Genomic DNA, 20326 nt, shown 5'->3' with positions numbered 1-20326 from the left:
CAATGGAGCACAACCTCAAAATGGATCTATTTTCTTCTGAATGTTCTTTCATTCCTCCCTCAGCTGCCCGTTCACCTAAGTCCGGTTCCTCCCAGGACACGCCTTATCTGGACACGTCGTCTGTCTCTATGCCTACCCAGAAGACAACTGGCCCCGCCCCTCTGTTCCCTGTAGATGGTAAAGTCACGCATGTCTACCCCCACTCAAAGCAAACTCGGCGGATTTTATCTGTGATGACATCTCATCTGGACTCATCAGAAAGTGATTGGAGTTAAAGGGGAAATACTTAATTTCTATGCAGGTCTAGAAGCATGCAAAAAGCCTTAAAAGCCTTGAAATAAGATTAAATATAGAAAAGTTTGGGAAGGTGTATGACCTCACATCCACCCTTCTATATTTGACTGTTATGAACACCACTATTCATAATGGTCATAATGTTAGTTCTACTATAAAATGATCTGTAGAGTGATATGGTCTACCTGACATATTGCCCAGCCACTGTCGTCATACATAATGTTGAGTGCCAAAAAAAAATCCTTAACTCCTGATAAAATGTTGCTCTCAAAAAATCTGATGTGTTGGACAAAATGAAACTCTTAGATTAGAGGAACGCTAATTGGTCTTTTTGTTTGTGTGTGTGTGTGTGTATGTGTGTGTGTGTGTGTGTGTGTGTGTGTCCACAGTGAATGAAATTCTGAGTACAGCTGCTAAAGAGCGTTCAGCTGAAAGTCCCAACAGCACAGAGGACAGCAAGTCCAGTAAAGGTATGTATGCACATGCAGGACAAATTTAATGTATGCTTTATCACGCAACAGAAATCTTTTGAGGTTCAGTTTACATTAATTCTGCAAAGGATTCTGTTGTTTCCATAGTAAACAAAACTCTTGTACATGCCAACAATTTTGGTATGTAGATGGTCTGTCCACTCAAACTGAACGGTCTATGATGACATCATGACATGAAAGTTTTATATGTGCACAACTTCATGCAGCCAAGCATAAAGGAACTTTTAAAGTCAGTGCCAGCTACTTGGCCAGGTCACCAGCTAGTAGACTCCATGACTACATCCTGAATCAAATTTGATTTGTATTCACACGTGATTCAAGAAAATATTTTTTAATGTGCTTTACATGAGGAAAAAGTCAGAAAAGCATTTACCTTTTACATAGAGAAAGATATATGAAATATGAAACCCTACAAATCCAACAACATACTAACCTACAGTCCTACAATTCTGAACTCCATTTAATACCGATTTGTGTTTGCTGAGATTAGATATTTCTGTAGCTTGAGGATTAAACTTTACTTGCAGGTCCTGAGTATCGTTGTTGGTTAAACGTAAAAAAAAAAAATTGGTTTAACTTCTCTTCTTTGCTGTCCTACAGCTCCCTCCGTTCAGCAGAGATCTCAACTCGAGGAGCTGAAGAAGTTTGGCAAGGAGTTCAGAGTAAGACATCAGCTGCCTCCTAATCCAGCCATGAGCTATACAGATTTGCATCTGTTCAGGGGTCCAATTCCTCCCCTAATCCTGCCTAGAGTATCTACACATTAAATAACTGTCCTCTGTGGTGTGAACCACAGTCTCCTCATTGAAATCTTATTTAAGATTTAAGTTATTTAAGATTTTGCTGTCTCACACATGATTACTGGTTCCGGTGGTTGTTAATGGACGGTGTGTGCTCTTCAACATGTCCGGATCACAGAGATCCTAGAATCTCTATGGACCCACCAATCAAAACAGGCTCTCACTGTAGCTGTGAATCTAGTTAAAACAGGGCTGTCTCGGGCATTCGGGTGGCATGGTGGTCTGTTCCTTTGCCTGCCAACATGGGGATCGCCGGTTCAAATCGCCGTATTACCTCCGGCTTGGTCGGCCATCCCTACAGACAAAACTGGCCGTGTCTGCGGGTGGGAAGCTGTATGTGTCCTGGTCGTTGCACTAACGCCTCCTCTGGTCGGTCGTGGCACCTGTTCGGGGGGGAGGGGGAACTGGGGGGAATAGCGTGATCCTCCCACATACTATGTCCCCCTGGCAAAACTCCTCACTGTCAGGTGAAAAGAAGTGGCTGACGACTCCACATGTATCAGAGGAGGCATGTGGTAGTTTGCAGCCCTCCCCATATCAGCAGAGGGGGTGGGGCAATGACTGGGAGGGCTTAGAGAGTGGGGTAATTGGCTGGGTACAATTGGGGAAAAGGGGGGGCAGGGCTGTCTCAATGCTGCTTCCTTTTTCTGTGGTCTGCTCTGATTACATCCAGAAGTCTGTCTTCTCACCATCTCTCATTTGTCTCACATTCTTCTCTTTCTCCTCCTCCTCCCCTTCATCTGTCTGTCTTCTCCTCCTTCATCCCAACGATCCAATGTCTCTGCTTTTCTATTCTCCATCTCTCTCTCTCTCGCTTTCTCTTTCTTCCTCTCTCTCTCTCGTCCTTCAGCTCCACGCTGGTGGAGCGAGCTCCAGTTCTCCTACAGCAGTAGTCCCTCCTGCCCCCAGTGAGGCTGCGCTGCCAAGCCAGGCCAAGTCAAACCCATCAGCCCCTGTTCCAGCCTCGGAGCCCAAGCCCCAGCCCCAGGCCCCCACCCCCTCCCAGCCCCAACCCACCCCAGTCCCTGCTGAGGAGCCAAACAAGGACCCCACTGCTTCACCCAACACCAGCACCACCTCCACCCAAGCTCCTGTTTCTGACAGGCAGTCTCCAGCTGTCCCTCAGCCTGCAAGGACCCCAGGAATTGAAGAGGTGCAGGGTGAAAACGCAGAGTCTACGGAGGGTGTGGCAGAGTGAGTCATATTTAAGGATAATAAATATAATGTTGTGAAAAGACTGAGCTCTGCTAACTTTCCACCAGGGATGCAAACTTTAAGGAATTTCCTTAATTAATAGTTGCCGGTGTTAAAGAATTATTGATTATTAATCTTTAACAAAACCGCCAAGTATAGCTTATTACATACAAAATGCTTGTTTATCCTCAATCAAAACTTAATTGGAATAATTGAGAAATAAGTATATTTTCACATAACAAAAACAGAATTCCAAATTGAATTGGATAGAAGAAGGCTTTGGCAAGTGTGAAAGAGAATTGACAAATTAAGCACGTTAACCTGCTACAGCATATTCAACAAATGACCCTTTGAGATGAGCTGTAGAATTTTTGACGACTTAGTAGCTTAACTAGTTGTCAAAGTGCGCCCCCATACCATAACAAAAAGACCAACATCACATGATTTTCAGGCACACACACAAGAGTGTACATGCATTCCACAATCATGAAGGGCACAGGGGCAGATGCTTAACAAGAAATGCTTACCAGCTAACCAAGCCGAACAGTAATTTCAGGGCTGTTACCATTTTGTGACTCTCGGATCAAATCACTTTTTCTGTAATTGTGCCATTTTCTGACAACAAAACCAGAAGGATATGACAACACCAGTATTGTGATATTACACTATGTTGAAACACAAAGGAAGTGATCACAGACAGAATCGAAGGTGACAGAAAGTTGGCTTTTATGAAATTTGGGGCAATCAGGAGATTTGTCCTTTCAACTACTAAGATGAAGCAAAAGTACATGGGCCATGCCTGCAATTTAGGGTGTCAATCAAATGCAAGGGCGAGAGCTTCCTCTCAGCAGCCAGCTGTACTAAAATGTGGATCTAAACATTGGTGCCTTCTAAATATAATTTTTTTTTTACATCTTTGAAGGTAATAACGTCAATTTAATCAGTGGGGTCTAACAGCATACTCTACATCTGCATGAGTGAAATTATGAATGTAAACACACTTGTGCTTGTTGACATGGAAAAGTTGCAGTTCAGCTTTAATTTCCAGTGTGCATTAGATGCCATCCACTATATGTCGAGGGAGGTCATATTTGAGTGTGTTCTCCTGTGTAAAGTTAACCCCTCCATGAATACATTGTGCCTTTCTGTTGTGTAGACATAAGTTTTACAATCAACGCTAGGCGTCAACCGATATGTTTTTTTAAGGGCCGATACCGATTATTATCAATCAAGGAGACCGATAACCGATATTTGGAACCGATACACATTTGCGGTAAAAATGAAAATCTTGGTGTCAAAATGTAGAATAATACACACACAAAACTGTTGAAATGTATTTAAGCATGTTTAATTAAAAGATAACGTTTCATTATCTTAAACCCAAAAGTGCAGAACTCCCAGCTGCAAGAAATAATGTTGCAGCCTACCAATTTTTTTTTTTGCTAGTCAGCTGGCTAAATTATGGATCATCAAATGAACTTGTTGACGTTCGCTACCGCATTCAAGTTAGCTATATGAAACTCAGTGTTAGCTTGTGTTATGACCATTGACTACCTATCTAACTAAAGTGCAAGGAGTCTCTTTCTGAATGTATGTATGTCCGTTCTAGGGTTGCCACCTTCTATGTGCCCCCTGCTTCAAGTCCTACATTCTCCCCCCGATGATGTAATGATTTTTTTGGGAATCTAATGCACCGATACACACTTTTTGAAGTGCTTTATTGCAAGACAAAATAGCAAAAGCACGTAGAATTACAAGTGTAAGAAAAATATTTGTATTATATTTTGGATTTGTAGTACTGATTGGTTTGACGCAGACAAGGATACAGGAGGATCCCATATTATTTGGGAAAACTAACGCTTTCTGTGCAATATGGTAAAACAATAAATAATGGAGGAAATACAAATGATAGGCCACAGTGAAATCGTGGAAGTGCAGCTTGGCAAATGTGCTTAGCTGGTGAATGCTGGAATGTGTAAAGTTTTTGTGTAAGAACAGGAGTTGGTCTACATGCTGCGGTGTGCAGTAACTATATCCCCTGCACGTGAGATACGAGCTGCCAGTCATCGGTAATAAAGTGCGCAGTTACGGCGACATAAGATTCTGTAGCAATGGATGTCCACGCGTCATGTTATTACTGTCCTACCTGCTTCCCTCAACGGTTCCTTGACTTTGGTTTTGGTTTCGTTTTAGAGTGTCGGTATCACTGCGTCGGTGAAAAACGTCGAGATGAGATGTTGTATCTCGGCTCCAAAGTGTGCAGCATAGCACAAAAGCCCTGGTCCTCAATGACTGTGTAGGGGCGCAAGTCGTTGACAATAAAAGTTGCAATCGACTTTGTGATTCGCTTCGCCCGTTCCAAGTTCGGTGGAAGCTTTGATATCACTTGTTCAATTGTTCTCTGGTTGATGGCAACTACAACCGGCTGTTTTTCCTCCTCTACGTGCCCAAAAATTTATTTTATTTATTTTTTGGATTTTTCCCCCTTTTTCTCCCCAATTGTATCTGGCCAATTACCCCACTCTTTCGAGCCGCCCCAGTAGCTGCTCCACCTCCTCTGCCGATCCAGGGAGGGCTGCAAGCTACCACATGCCTCCTCCAATACATATGGAGTCACCAGCCGCTTCTTTTCAGCTTACAGTGAGGAGTTTCGCCAGGAGGACGTAGCGTGTGAGAAGATCACACTATTCCCCCCAGTCCCCCCCCCCCCGAACAGATGCCCCTGACCGACCAGAGGAGGCGCTAGTGCAGCAGCCAGGACACATACCCACAGCCAGCTTCCCACCCGCAGACACGGCCAATTGTGTCTGTAGGGACGCCTGACCAAGCTGGAGGTAACACGAGGATTCGAACCGGTGATCCCCATGTTGGTAGGCAACGGAGTAGACTGCCACACCACCCGGACGCCCAGTACACTGGTTTTTAAGTCAGAGGGTACTGGTCGGATTGTACCCAACTTCGGTTGCTCGCGCTCAGCCATCCTCACCAAAACTGAAGAAGCAGCTTAGCTTAGAAGGTAAACGCGACACACGTGTTTTACGTCCGTTAGTTTCACCGTCCAGTTGGTTCAGCGGCAGCCGTAATGTACAGCCCAGTCAAGAACTGAGCTTTACATTTTCTATTGTTGAGTTTTCTGCATCAAGACATAATCTCAGTGCATCTAAGAATCGAATTCCCCCCCCACCTCTAATTCTATCACCCTTGTTCCCTTTCCCTACACGGGTTTTATGACTTGGTCCTGCACACAGAGAGGTTGTTTGTTTGTTCACGTTAAATCAGCTAATGAAAACACATCTTCGAGTTTTGGAAAGTTCACCGAAACATTTGATAAACAGTTGGGCAAAAACATCACTGACGTGACGTGGTCTGTTGATTTGGTTGTAAACACAAGTTCTTGTCTCTCCTAGCCAAGTGAAGAAGTCAACACTAAACCCCAACGCTAAAGAGTTCAACCCTATCAAGCCTCAGATACCCCTGGTGAGTTACAGCACCTCTGTCTGCACAGGGTGTTTTACATTGTATTGTTATAAACGTTATTCTACCTTAAACGGTAATACATTAGAGTGACATGGTTTATTTGACAGTCATGTTGTGACATTAATTAGAAAATAATATTCCGCTATAGAGGGGTGTGTATGATCTGTTGATGTGCTGATGTTAGATGTTAAGTTTTTAATTTTGGCCGTTTTGTTGTTGTTCAGTCCAAACCCAACCCCACGCCAACCCCACCCCGACCCACACCCCCCAGCCCTGTGGTTCTTCAACACCCAGGGGGTCAGGGACCGCTGTACAACACACCTTACCTCTCCTATGTCTCCCAAATCCACTCTGTACAGGTATGCACACACACACACACACACACACACACACACACAAGAATACTTGTACGTTGGTGTCATCATCTTTTCAATGTTTTGAGCCATTTTGATAGAGGAAATATTCACAGCACCTTTTTCCACTTCAAATTGAACTCTCTTTTTACTTGCTTCACACTCGCACAGTTCAATATAGCCACTCCTGGGAGCTGCCCAGTACAGCTAAAGTCTTCTTCTGTTGTTTGCTGGTAGTTGCTCAGTACAGCTGCAGTCTTCTGCTGTTGAACTCTGTGCAGCTCTTTTGAGACATTTGGGCGTTGAGTGTTTTTGCTTAGTAGATCAGAGCACTTTTCATCGCTATTTTTCCAGTTTTCAAACTCCCAATAAGCTGGACACTGTGATGAAAGGACAGTTTATGCTCTGTGCTTCCAAAGTATCCTTAGAATGTAAATGACTGATAGGGGCCAAGTGGATAATAAAACTGAGACCAACCGGATAAGCTGCTTCACATAATAAGCCAGTCATGATGAGAACACCAGGAGTTCCACCACTGTACTGTTTTTTCCACAGCTGTGTTTTTCATGTTCCTCTTCTTCCTCACAGCCTCCTCAGATGTACCAGTACACCATGTCCACAGTAAACCAGGGGAAATACCCCAGAGCTAAAGGTAAGGGCATTCATTACACAGCCTGGCAAGTTTACACACAGTAGAAGTTTGTCTTTGAGGTACTCAACAGAAATACAACAGAATACTCAACAGAAAAGGACGCGACCATGATGCTTTGAAAAAGTAAAATTGTTAAAAACATATACTATTAAAAAATTACTAGGTACCTAAGATTGCCATGATAACTGAATTGCCGCTAAATGAGTTCTTGAGTGACGGCGGCGTGGCTTAGGAGGTAGGGCGTGTCGCCTAGTAATCGGAAGGTTGTTGGTTTGATCCCCAGCTCCTCCAGAGGGCATGTTGAAGTGTCCTTGAGCAAGACACTAAACCTCTAACTGCTCCTGACAAGCAGGTTGGCACCTTGCATGGCAGCCTTCGCCATCAGTGTATGAATGTGTGTGTGTGTGTGTGTGTGTGTGTGTGTGTGTGTGAATGGATGAATGTGAGACATACATTGTAAAGCGCTTTAAGTGGTCGCAAGACTAGAAAAGCCCTGTGTAATAGAGTCCATTTACCATTCCTAGGTACTTTATTGTTCACGGTGTGTGTGTGTGTGTGGGGGGGGGGGGGGGGGGCTAAGAACAGTCACTAATCACGACGGTAATCACGCTGCTATATACACAGCAGGATTCTGTCTCTGTTTATACGTACATATATCTGGGCTCTACACATCAGCCCAGACACGTGTCATATCTTCCCTGTGATAAAGCATCCTCTGAATTAGTCTGTTTTGCTAGGGAAGTAGGTTCATATATTACCAGGCTACACATTCATGTCGCTTTATACATTGCTTTAAAAATAACTCCAAATTAAGAATGTAATATTAGGGGAAAAAAATCAAAGAGGAATATAAAACTTAATATAAATGCCTTTTATATAAAGTGTGTTTATATTACTGACTCTGGTTGGCTTTCTATTTCTGTCCAGTAGTAATGTTATAATTAAACTATTCATGTAGATTTATTCTGCTCTCCAGACATAAACTGAAGTCACTTTTGTGTGTTTTTAAAGGTTAAAGGTCATGAGGTCATACAGGTCAATAAGCAGTAGATATGTACAACAGGATGTATGGTCTGGCGGGATGCAGCCGCCCTTTCCCAGGTCTCAGAAACACCATGCGGTTAATGAGAGCGGTGGACCGCATGTGGTATTGCAACAATACACGGAACGTTTCTGACCGGGGAAACATCCCAACGTTTTGTGTAGTATCTGCTGTCTTGGGCTTTTATAGAAACCTAAATGGTTCTCTTATAATTACTGTTGCCATCTCTTACCAAGTTAGTTACAGTTATCGCTGGTAGAAAGTGAGCTACAAGTGTGGTGCTGCTGAGTGCTTGGATTAACACCACACACAAATCTGAGCTAAATCTATTTGGGGAACAAGTTTACTCGGAAAAATGTTTCATCACTCATCTAAGTGACTTCATCAGTCTTGGCTGACTGCAGGTATCCCCAACCTTACGCAACTTTTTCTCACCAGTGTTGGTCGTTATGCAGCTGTACTGTTTATATAGTTGAGGATACGTGAGTTGAGACTGATGAAGTGAATTAGATGAGTGCTGAAATGTTTTTTCCACTAAACTTGGTGTCCAGATGGACTGATCCAACTTTCCTGGGATTTCTACACCTGGATCATTGAGCCTGCATCGACACTCAAGCAGTTCTGTTTGCCTGTGTGTTTGTCTCTCTCTGTCGGTCTTTGTGTGTGTGTGTGTGTGTGTGTGGTTGACCAGGTTCAGTAGTGGCTCCACGTTCAGACCATGGTACCTCAGCACCCCCCATGCTGCAGGCTGCGGCATCAGCAGCAGGAGCTCCCCTGGTGGCGTCCCCTTACCCCCAGTCCTACCTGCAGTACAACCCCCAGCAGTATGGCCAGCAGCAGGTCATCCAGGCCATGGCGCCCTACCCCGCACAGGTAGGACGGCTACGTTGAAGGAGAAATGCAAACGTTTTGTAACTAAGTAATGTATAACTATTACACTACAAATAATAGCTCGGTTTATTCAAGTAAAAAAAAAATTTTGGGGAGTTGACAAACCAACTCAAGGTGTGCCGTCAGCCGTTCTTTCATTGTGTGGAATATCACACTCTCGCACTCACATCTTCTGTTTGCAAAGGGAGACATTGGGGCTGATTGTTGCCAACAGGTGCTCCATAGTGTGGCAAGGAAAGTGTTTCAAGCTGCGTTTCTACCGTAAAATAGATGATGATACATGCATGCAGAACTCGGGAACACCGGTTTAATGCTTTAGTCAGTGGCTGGGTAGCAGAGTCCTTTCATGAGAGGCTGCAAGTGAGAACGATTTGACTTGAAATGAAAATGCTAATTGGTCTTTACTCTGCGCAGCTAACGGCTGCTCTCATCTTGTCTTCAGACAAATACTTGAAGCTGGTTTAAAGTCAGTCCCGCTCTGTAACAATCCCGTGACCTTGTCAGGGGAAGCAGGCTGCTTGTTATTTCCACAGGGAGAGATTCATGAGGTCACATCTAAAGGTCACAGTGGAGAGAACTTAATGAAGGTCTGACGAGGGAAGCCTTAAAGGTGCTACGTATATACGATATTCAGCATCTCAGACCAAAACAAACCTCCTCCCTTCCCTCCGCATTCTTGGCTTTTATTTCGTTCGGTTCAGCTGGAATATTGATATTTACAGTATTGTTATTTTTTTAACATTGGTAGTGTATTCAGCTTGGTAAGGAGTTGTTTCTTCGATCTGCCGAGTGACCTAAATCCATGTAACATAATTATTAGCTTGCTAGCTATCCTGCTAACGCTACCTACCCCACATGCATTAACATCTACGTGCAGCCGGACCGGCTTCCAAAACAAAGAACGGAAAAGCTCAGACTCAGGACACCATTACTCCACTATATCTTTACATAGCAAATAGTTGTTTGCTGCGATATTTATGTTTGAAATGTGGTGTATAGCACCTGTAAAGCTTTGAGAGCTTGTTATTAAGCACCGTTTATGTAAAAACGAGCGGCACGGTCGATGGTGATGAAACTCTAGTAGCACCCCTGCACTTTAAGTAAACATGATGTTGAAAATGGCTTTTTGCTCATCTCCCTGTCTGCCTTTCTCTTGTTCTTCCTGCCTGTCTGTCTCCGTCTAGCCCATGTACTCGATGCTGCAGGGAGGAGCTCGGATGATCGGGCAGGGTGGAGGCCCTCATCCTCAGGCCCTGCCCCCGCCAGGAGGCCCCCAGTTCCCTACACAGGGAGACGGCTCTCAAGGCCCCCAACAAGGAATCTATGGTGGGTAGAAGATTTTAGATCACACTTATCAGTAAAGACTAACTTACAGCACACTAACATCTTATCTCTGCATGCTGGTGTTGTTTTTGTGCTGACGCAGAGCAGATCCTATTAAATGTCAAACAGCCTAATGATTATTGTTTTGAAAATTTCTCAAAAGCTCATTAACACAAGAATTTTGCATGGAATTTATGGGGGAAAGTGGCAACATTCAAATGTGTACCTGCTTTATGCTCTGGTTAAGTGCAGCATCATTTCAGAAACTACTTGTGACAGCAAATTCATCTCCAGTTATTGTCTAGAGAAGGCAGTGTTTATAAAACAGTTGTCACATTGTAACAGAGTCTGTTATTTACTGCGATAACATGTCTCACTGAGCACACTGTACTTGGTGAGGAAGAGTTTTCTCTTCACAGACGTTATTTACATTTTTGTCTTCATAATCTCTCCTACCGTACAGCCAGCATGGATCCCTGATATACTGAATGAACCAGTTAGGGTTGGGCGATCGTTTTTATTTTCATATCATCCAATTTTGGCTACTCGAGATCGCCAAGAGGGGGTGGGGAGGGTTACGTCACAGCACGCCAATGAAACACCAGCATGGACGACGTCTGACGGAGCTTTAAAATAATATAACCTTTAAGCTTTACACAAGCAATACAGTTAAAGTTATGTCAGTAAACATTTATAAAAGAGTGTGGACATTTTATTTAAAATATTTAAACATGAGATAAAATCTAGTTAATAGCAATGTCTCCTGGTCAAACAAAGGCTTCTCTTTAAAAGTCCGTGTGTCTTGTGCTTGGTGCAACAATACTGCAGCATCATGTTGCGTTCAACATAATCTTTAATATCACAGTCTAAATCATATCCATAACAGTAACTACCCTTATGGAGCGCAAGGCAAAGTTTTGGTGAGAAGGACGGTGGAGAACGGAAATGCGGGGTGTCTGAAAAGAGACGGCAAACTGGTCTGTAATTAATAGAGATGCACCGATTGCAATTTTCTTGACCGTGTGCACAGACATTTTTGTAACTTTTCTTTAATGGAAATTTCAATTGTGTCCCCATAATAAAGCGTTGACTATTAAACAACTTGCACATTTTCCCCAAAACTGCACCAGGTTAAACAATCTTCTCTCATTCACAAATCTCAAAATAAAAACAGTGCTTCAGGTTACTGGGCAGTTTTTTTTTTTTTTGGTGCAAATACATTGCAGTATATTGCACTTTATCTAACGTGTTTTACATTCTCAAAGTAAACGGCGGTTTTCGACAACATGTTTTAGTGTGTGTGTCTGTGACGTTACTGTCTGTTCCGCTGTGTCCGCGATGTGAACCGTCGTGCAGTGCATGTGTGTAAATTTGACCAGCACAGACTCGGATTTATGTGAGACTGACCGGCCAGTCACCGATCATGGCTGATCAAGCTGAAAATCTGCTGATTCTGGTCACTGGCCGATCAATCGGCACATCTCTAGTGATTAAGGATTTAAAATTCACTTGTCACTCGTGCTGATTAATGGGGCTCAGCGGGCAGACATGCTGCTCCACCAGTAACATCTCGAAAATGCACAGAAAGGTGTGGATTCTAGAGATTATTTTTATAACATCTTAATTCTGATAGTAAGTTAGTTAAAATCACCTTAATATCGGCGTAGGAAAAGCCAGTCGTCAATCATCCCTTCAATCGTCGATACACAATCCAGTTGGCACAAGTCTAAATCAAGACTGACATCTTGTCTGTTTCAAAAAGCTGACATGGTCTTGTCTGTGTACTGGGCTGTAGTGTCACTATCGGAGGGCAAAAAATATGGTCTTATGAATGACAGAACTTGTTCCTTATTACAGTTTCTCACTCTCTCTCTTTCTCTCTTTTACTTTGATTCTGTCTGTGTGTGTCTCTCTTTAGCTCCTCAGTCATTCTCCCACCAACCTCAGCCCTCCAGTACCCCTACAGGGACCCAGCCACCCCCCCAGCACGCTGCCCCCAGCCCTGGACAGGTACCAATCCCCACAGGGCACCTTTGAATTCTAACACTATACCCTACAAACTATGCACATTAAACCAGATATACTACAAACCATAGACAATACACTAAAACTAAGCACTGTAAACATTACACTATAAACTACACACCCTGCACTAAATTATACTCTATACATTATAAACTGTAAACCAAACACTAAACCAAAGCAGAACATACATATGAAAGTGCTAGATTTACCCTCTACATACACACACACACACACGCGCACAAGTGTGTACATAATATATACACTGATCAACCAAAATATTAAACCACCTGCCTAATATTGTGTCGACCTCCCTTGTGCCGCCAAAACAGCTCTGACCCGTTGAGGCATGGTCTCCACATGACTGTTCTCTGGTATCTGGAACCAAGACATTAGCAGCAGATCCTTTTAGTCAAGTCAATTTTAAATCCTGTATGTTGAAAGGTGGGACTTCATGAATCAGACTTTTTTTTCCCCAGCACATCCCACAGATGTTTGATCAGATTGAGATTTGGAGAATTTGGAGGCCAGGCAGCACCTTGAATTCTTTGTCATGTTCCTCAAACCATTCCTAAACAATTTTTGCAGTGTGGCAGGGCACATTGTCCTGCTAAAAGAGGCCACTGCCATCGGGGAATACCGTTGCCATGAAGGGGTGTGCTTGGTCTGCAACGACGTTTAGGTAGGTGGTACATGTCAAAGTAACATCCATATGAATGCCAGGACCCCAGGTTTCCCAGCAGAACATTGCCCAGAGCATCACACTGCCTCTGCCAGCTTGCCTTCTTTCCATAGTGCATCCTGGTGCCATCTCTTACCCAGGTAAATGATGCACATGCACCCGGCCATCCACATGATGTAGAAAACATGATTCATCAGACCAGGCCACCTTCTTCCATTCTTCCATGGTTCAGTTCTGATGCTCACATACCCATTGTAGGCACTTTGGCAGTGGACAGGGGTCATCATGGGCACTCTTGCCGGTCTGTGGCTATGCATCCCCATACACAGCAAGCTGTGATGCACTGTGTTCTAACGCCTGCCTATCATAGCCAGTATTAACTTTTCCAGCAATTTGAGCTACAGTAGCTCTTCTGTGGGATCGTTCCAGACAGGCTAGCCTTCGCTTCCCACATGCATCAATTACCCTTGGGGGCACCCATGACCCTGTCGCCGGTTCTCCGGTTGCCCTTCCTTGGACCACTTTAGGTAGGTACTGACCACTGCATACCAGGAACACCCCACAAGACCTGCCATTTTGGAGATGCTCTGACCCAGTCATCTAGCCATCACAATTTGGCCCTTGTCAAAGTCGCTCAGATCCTTCCACTTGCTCATTTTTCCTGCTTCCAACACATGAACTTCAAGAACTGATTTTTCATCCCACCCCTTGACAGGTGCCATTGGAACAAGATAATCAATATTATTCACTTAGCTATATATATATATATATACATATATATATACACACATATATATACATATATATATATATATGTGTGTGTGTGTTTGTATGTTCTCCCCGTGTCTGTGGGTTTCCTCCGGGTGCGCCGGTTTCCTCCCACAGTCCAAAGACATGTAGGTCAGGTGAATCAGCCATACTAAATTGTCCCTAGGTGTGAATATATCAGCCCTGTGATGGACTGGTGGCCTGTCCAGGGTTTCTCCCCACCTGCCGTCCAATGACTGTTGGAATGGGCTCCAGGATCCTGTAACCCGAATTCGGATAAATAGATGGGTAATAGATGGATGGTATATGTATGTATATATGTATGTACATACAGTGGTGTGAAAAAGTGTTTGTCCCCTTCCTGATTTCTTATTTTTTTGTATGTTTGTCACACTTAAATGTTTCAGATCATGAAACAAATTTAAATATTAGACAAAGATAACACAAGTAAACACAAAATGCAGTTTTTTAATGAAGGTTTTTATTATTAAGGGAAAAGAAAAATCCAAACCTACATGGCCCTGTGTAAAAAAGTGATTGCCCCCCCCCCCCCGTTAAAACATAGATTAAGTGTGGTTTATCACATCTTTGGAAAGCTGAGTTCAATTTCTCTAGCCATACCCAGGCCTGATTACTGCCACACCTCTTCTCAATCAAGAAATCACTTAAATAGGACCTGCCTGACAAAGTGAAGTAGACCAAAAGATCCTCAAAAGCTAGACATCATGCTGCGATCCAAAGAAATTCAGGAACAAATGAGAAACAAAGTAATTGAAATCTATCAGTCTGGAAAAGGTTATAAAGCCATTTCTAAAGCTTTGGGACTCCAGCGAACCACAGTGAGAGCCATTATCCACAAATGGCGAAAACATGGAACAGTGGTGAACCTTCCCAGGAGTGGCCGGCCGACCAATTTACCCCAAGAGCGCAGCGACGACTCATCCAAGAGGTCACAAAAGACCCCACAACAACATCCAAAGAACTGCAGGCCTCACTTGCCTTAGTTAAGGTCAGTGTCCATGACTCCACCATAAGAAAGAGACCGGGCAAAAATGGCCCGCATGGCAGAGTTCCAAGACGAAAACCACTGCTGAGCAAAAAGAACATAAAGGCTCGTCTCAGTTTTGCCAGAAAACATCTTGATGATCCCCAAGACTTTTGGGAAAATACTCTGTGGACTGACGAGACAAAAGTTGAACTTTTTGGAAGGTGTGTGTCCCATTACATCTGGCGTAAAAGTAACACAGCATTCAGAAAAGGAACATCATACCAACAGTAAAATATGGTGGTGGTAGTGTGATGGTCTGGGGCTGTTTTGCTGCTTCAGGAGCTGGAAGACTTGCTGTGGTAAATGGAACCATGAATTCTGCTGTCTACCAAAAAATCCTGAAGGAGAATGTCCGGCCATCTGTTCGTGACCTCAGGCTGAAGCGCACTTGGGTTCTGCAGCAGGACAATGATCCAAAACACACCAGCAAGTCCACCTCTGAATGGCTTAAGAAAAACAAAATGAAGACTTTGGAGTGGCCAAGTCAAAGTCCTGACCTGAATCCGATTGAGATGCTGTGGCATGACCTTAAAAAGGCGGTTCATGCTCGAAAACCCTCCAATGTGGCTGAGTAACAACAATTCTGCAAAGATGAGTGGGCCAAAATTCCTCCACAGTGCTGTGAAAGACTCACTGCCAGTTATCGCAAAGGCTTGATTGCAGTTGTTGCTGCTAAGGGTGGCCCAACCAGTTATTAGGTTTAGGGGGCAATCACTTTTTCACACAGGGCCATGTAGCTTTGGATTTTTTTTTCCCTTAATAATAAAAACCTTCATTTAAAAACTGCATTTTGTGTTTACTTGTGTTTATCTTTGTCTAATATTTAAATTTGTTTGATGATCTGAAACATTTAAGTGTGACAAACATGCAAAAAAATAAGAAATCAGGAAGGGGGCAAACACTTTTTCACACCACTGTATATACACACACACACTGATGACTTGACCACTCACAGTTAAACTGAATAATTTTGATCATCTCCAAAAAGGGCACAAGTCAAGGTCTGGGTAGATTAGATGATAAGCGAACAATCAGTTCTTGTAGTCAACGTGTTGGACGCAGGAGAAATGGGCAGGAGTAAAGACCTGAGGGACTTTGACAAGGGCCAAATTGTTATAGCCAGACAACTGGGTCAGAGCGTCTCTGAAATGGCAAGGCTTGTGTGGGACTCCTGGTCAGCAGTGGTGAATACCTACCGACAGTGGTCCAAGGAGGGACAAACCACAAACCAGCGACAGAGTGTTGGGCGCCCAAGGCTTATCGATGTGCGAGGGCAACAAAGGCTATCCCATCTCATCCGAATCGACAGAAGGTCTGCTGTGGCACAAGTTACAGAAATTTTTATTGATGGTTGCGGGAGGAATGTGTCACATCGCACCCTTCTGCGTATTTGGCTGTGTAGCCGCAGACCAGTCAGAGTGCCTGTGATTACCCCTATCACTGTCAAAAGTGCCTAAAATGGGCACACAAGCATTGGAACTGGACCTTGGAGCAGTGGAAGATGGGCACCTGGTCTGATAAGTCCCATTTTCTTTTAGCTATGTGGATGGCTGTGAACGTGTGCGCTCTACCTGGGGAAGTGATGGCACCAGAATACACTGTAGGAAGACGACAAGCAAGTGGAGGGAGTGTGATACTCTGGGTAATGTTATGCTGGGAAACCCTGGGTTCAACCATTCATGTGGACGTCAATTTGACACGTGCCATCTACCTGAACATCATTGCAGACCAGGTACACGCCTTCGTGGCAACTGTATTCCCGTATGGCAGTGGCCTCTTTCAGCAGGATAATACGCCCTGCCACACTGCACACATTATTCGGAAATGGTTTGAGGAACAGGAAGTGTTCAAGGTGTGGCCTTGGCCTCCATATTCTCCAGATCTCAATCCGATTGAGCATCTGTGGGATGTGCTGGACCGACAAGTCCGATCCACTGCAGCTCCACCTCACAACTTACAGGACTTGAAGGATCTGCTGCTACTGTTTTGGTGCCAGATACCACAGGACACCTTCAGGGGTCTTGCAGAGTCCATGCCTCGGCGGGTCGGCACTGTGTTGGTGGCACATGGAGAACCAACAGCATATTAGGCAAGTGGTCATAATGTTTTGGCTCATCCACGTATGTCCTTTACTAGAGGAAGATGTTGGTTGATTTCTTGGGTCACTTTCACACCTATAGTTCGGTGGACTCGGTCCAATTCAGGGGTGAAGTCGATACTTTGTTACATTTTTCATTTGGTTCAGTTAGCGTTCACACTCGACTTAAGAGAAGCAAGCATGGTAAACAAACGCCTCGCGATCAAACGGGTCGCTCGTCTATTGGACAGAAAATTCAAGGTAATCGCAACAAAAAACCTCCTGGTTTTTGGATGAAATATATATACTATTGTAGGTGAAACTTTTTGACTTTAATGCGACATCGATCTACCGTGCAACGGAACCCTCTTTCAATCTTTCTGTCACTAAATAATTTGCATCATTTATAAAAACTCTCAAGTGTTTCTGTGTTTCCACAAGCATCTGTGTGATGTGATGGTCAGCCCATATTTCAGTAAGGGCTTTAACGTCCTCATCGCCCCATGTCCTTTCTGTTTATTTCTACCTGACTTGGTATTGATTTCCTAGTTTGTGCCAAAACTTGCCACCTTCAACCCACAATGCACTTTTTTTTTGGTTCACTTCCCGTAGTTGGTTTGGATCACATTCTCGCCTAAAGAAAACTGAACCGTCGTTCATTTGGAAGCGGGCTGAGACCCCCGTTTTCAAGCGGACCAGAGTTCGTTTGTTTGGTCCGCACCAGAGTTCGATTGAGCATTCACCCCACCCCAAATGAACCATACTGTCGGGGGAAACGCTCCAGGGTTCGATAAAAACGAACCAAGCTGCTCAGGTGTGGAAGCACCCTTAATCCGGTGTCACTTTAAACTTGTTTTCATATGAAATCATTGCAGTGAAGAATAACTGGGCATTTGATTCACTCAACAAAACAAAACAAAACCCCCAACCCTCATCTTTGAATCCATATCAGGGATGATGTCATGTGCTGTTTTATTTTTGTTTGTTTTTTGTCCCAGAATTCCCAGTCGGGCTCTCAGCCCCAGTCGTTGTACCATTCTGGTCCCCTGTCAGCGCCCACTCCCCCTAACCTGCCACCTGGTCACACGTCTCCACAGGGCTCCTACACTATCCAGGGATACAGCATCCATGGACACCAAGGGATCCCACACTCATACCCCCTGGGGCAGATAGCACAGGTATATATACGCACACATACACACATCCTAAGGCAGACAGGTATATGTACATACACATATACCCCCTAGGGCAGATAGTACAGATATGAATGTCACACATTCCCTAGTTTGAGCAGAGATTAGCTGGTGTGAATTTGGTTTGTGTGCTCCCTTTCACGTTACTGAAAATTATGTGTATTGGGACTAGGGTAGGTTGTAACAAAATACAAGTAATCGCATCACGTATTCAGAATACAGAAATTAAGTTCCTCTATTTGGCCTACGTTATGGTTTGAGTAGTAATTGGCAGATGGTCAACACATACTGAGATGATGTCAGACTTGGGCATGGAGACAGCAGTAACACCAAGGAGTAAGCAACGATTTGAAATGAATACTAGCGGTGACAAAAGCACAGCTGTTTCACTTTTGCCCTTTGAGGGTGTATTCTAAATATAATCTGCTTAAGTTGCTCCTTTTGAGTATTGTAACAGTACATCACAGATTACATTTTGGACAGTGTATTCAGTATTAAAATGCCAAAAATGTTTTGCAAGTATTCTGCCCAACGCTGGTTGGGACCTGCGGATGAAAATGAAACCAGATGTGGTTTTAAGAGAGATCTTGTATGGAGAGGAAGAGCTCAAATCAAATAAGGGGAGTCTTAAGTTGAACTAAAATGTTTTTGAAGCTGTTTTGCTTTCCTATCATAAGGCTCTTCCTCTGCCCCCAGGCACATGTGCAGGGGGCCATGTCAGGCCCCCACCCCTCTGGGAGCCATGGCCACCCCCAGGTACTGATGCTACAGCCGCCCCCACCCCAGCAGGGCCCTGGCTCTGTGCCCCAGCACCCCCAGCAAGGAACGCACCAACACTTCTACATAGGACATCCACAAGGTAGGGGGCCAACTCTTAAACTGGACAAATACCAGACTTGCATAATAGAAGAACAGTGTCTAGTGTTTAACTATCAGTCATCCAGTGATGTGCAGAGACAAATTAGCTGTGTTTCCAGCAACATGTTTGGAGGTTTGTATCGGTTGCAAATAGAACCAGCTGAAGGAGAATACCAAAATGTCACAGAATCGCCAGAATATGTTTTAAAGGGTTTTTTCAGGAGGAAAAGCAGAGATTGTGTCAAAGGGAACTGGAATTGATATATCGTATATTAGTTACAGTATATATTACTACTTAATGTTAAATAATATATTAATTTTTACCACTCCCCCATTTTTCTCTAATATATTTGAAGACTAGGTTCTGCATTTTAGGGAGGCGTTTAAACACCAGCTAAAGGAAGTGCTGCTAATTTCAGTTAGCACTTGTCAAAAATGTTTTGCCTGATTCACAGACACCTGTGATGACATTGGTAACTTCGGTGATGTTTGACTGAAATCCCAGAGGTCAATTCAAAATTAAACGGCCACCAGTGTTGGGTCAGCACCTTCCCTGCCACCAAACAAAATACATGGTTGAATCTGAGTTTTACTTATTGATGTTGACGTATCTATTGGCAAAAGTGTTCTACCAGCTTGTTCTGCCTTATCTGGGATGTCGAGCAATGCACTGTTTCCAGGGGAAAGTGCATCCACACAGTCACATTTAAAAAGACCCCCCCCCCCATGTCTGTGTCTGTCTGTACTACTGAAGGGGAATCATTGACCCTGTTTACGCTTGGTTTTAAAATGTGTTTTAGGCGATCGGATCACAAGTGGACAGCGAGACACATCGCCGTTTACACCTGTGTCTATCATGCGTCTCCAAATGCGTCCTGCTGACCACTTGTGATCAGATTTCATTACTGCAAAGAAGAAGATTTCCTGTTACGTCCTTGTCGGGGACGCATCAGGACGCATTAGCGTTGACACTACAAAAGATATGTGGTCAAATGCGTCCCAGACCACCTCGGCAAGTGGTTTGAGTAGCCAGTTCACAAAAGGTTTTGGTGGTCGTTTACACTTGTATTTAGCGCTGTCCACTTGTGATCCGATCGCAAAAAAACACATTTTAAAACCAAGTGTAAACGGGGTCATTGAAACTCGTTTGCTTGTCTAAAA

At 43.9% G+C, this 20326-nt stretch overlaps 1 protein-coding gene across 2 annotated transcripts in view; it reads left to right on the top strand.

Annotated features, from left to right (window-relative positions):
• Positions 1-20326, top strand: part of LOC130128077 (ataxin-2-like protein) — a 30858-nt gene that overhangs the window by 9966 nt on the left and 566 nt on the right. The window contains exons 11-22 of one of the 2 annotated variants that reach the window (XM_056297785.1): positions 64-177; positions 684-764; positions 1386-1447; positions 2436-2779; positions 6187-6256; positions 6481-6615; positions 7198-7261; positions 8995-9176; positions 10379-10520; positions 12436-12527; positions 18212-18292; positions 19004-19166. In XM_056297785.1, the coding sequence (XP_056153760.1) occupies positions 64-177; positions 684-764; positions 1386-1447; positions 2436-2779; positions 6187-6256; positions 6481-6615; positions 7198-7261; positions 8995-9176; positions 10379-10520; positions 12436-12527; positions 18212-18292; positions 19004-19166 (1530 nt within the window). Of the gene's footprint in view, positions 1-63; positions 178-683; positions 765-1385; positions 1448-2435; positions 2780-6186; positions 6257-6480; positions 6616-7197; positions 7262-8994; positions 9177-10378; positions 10521-12435; positions 12528-18112; positions 18293-19003; positions 19167-20326 lie in introns of both variants that reach the window. The other variant, XM_056297784.1, reaches the window with a different exon arrangement.

This window comes from Lampris incognitus, chromosome 17, assembly GCF_029633865.1.
Source record: "Lampris incognitus isolate fLamInc1 chromosome 17, fLamInc1.hap2, whole genome shotgun sequence".
Taxonomy (NCBI): domain Eukaryota; kingdom Metazoa; phylum Chordata; class Actinopteri; order Lampriformes; family Lampridae; genus Lampris; species Lampris incognitus.
Note: the sequence above shows the minus strand (reverse complement) of the source record. Positions and strands in the feature narration are given on the sequence as shown.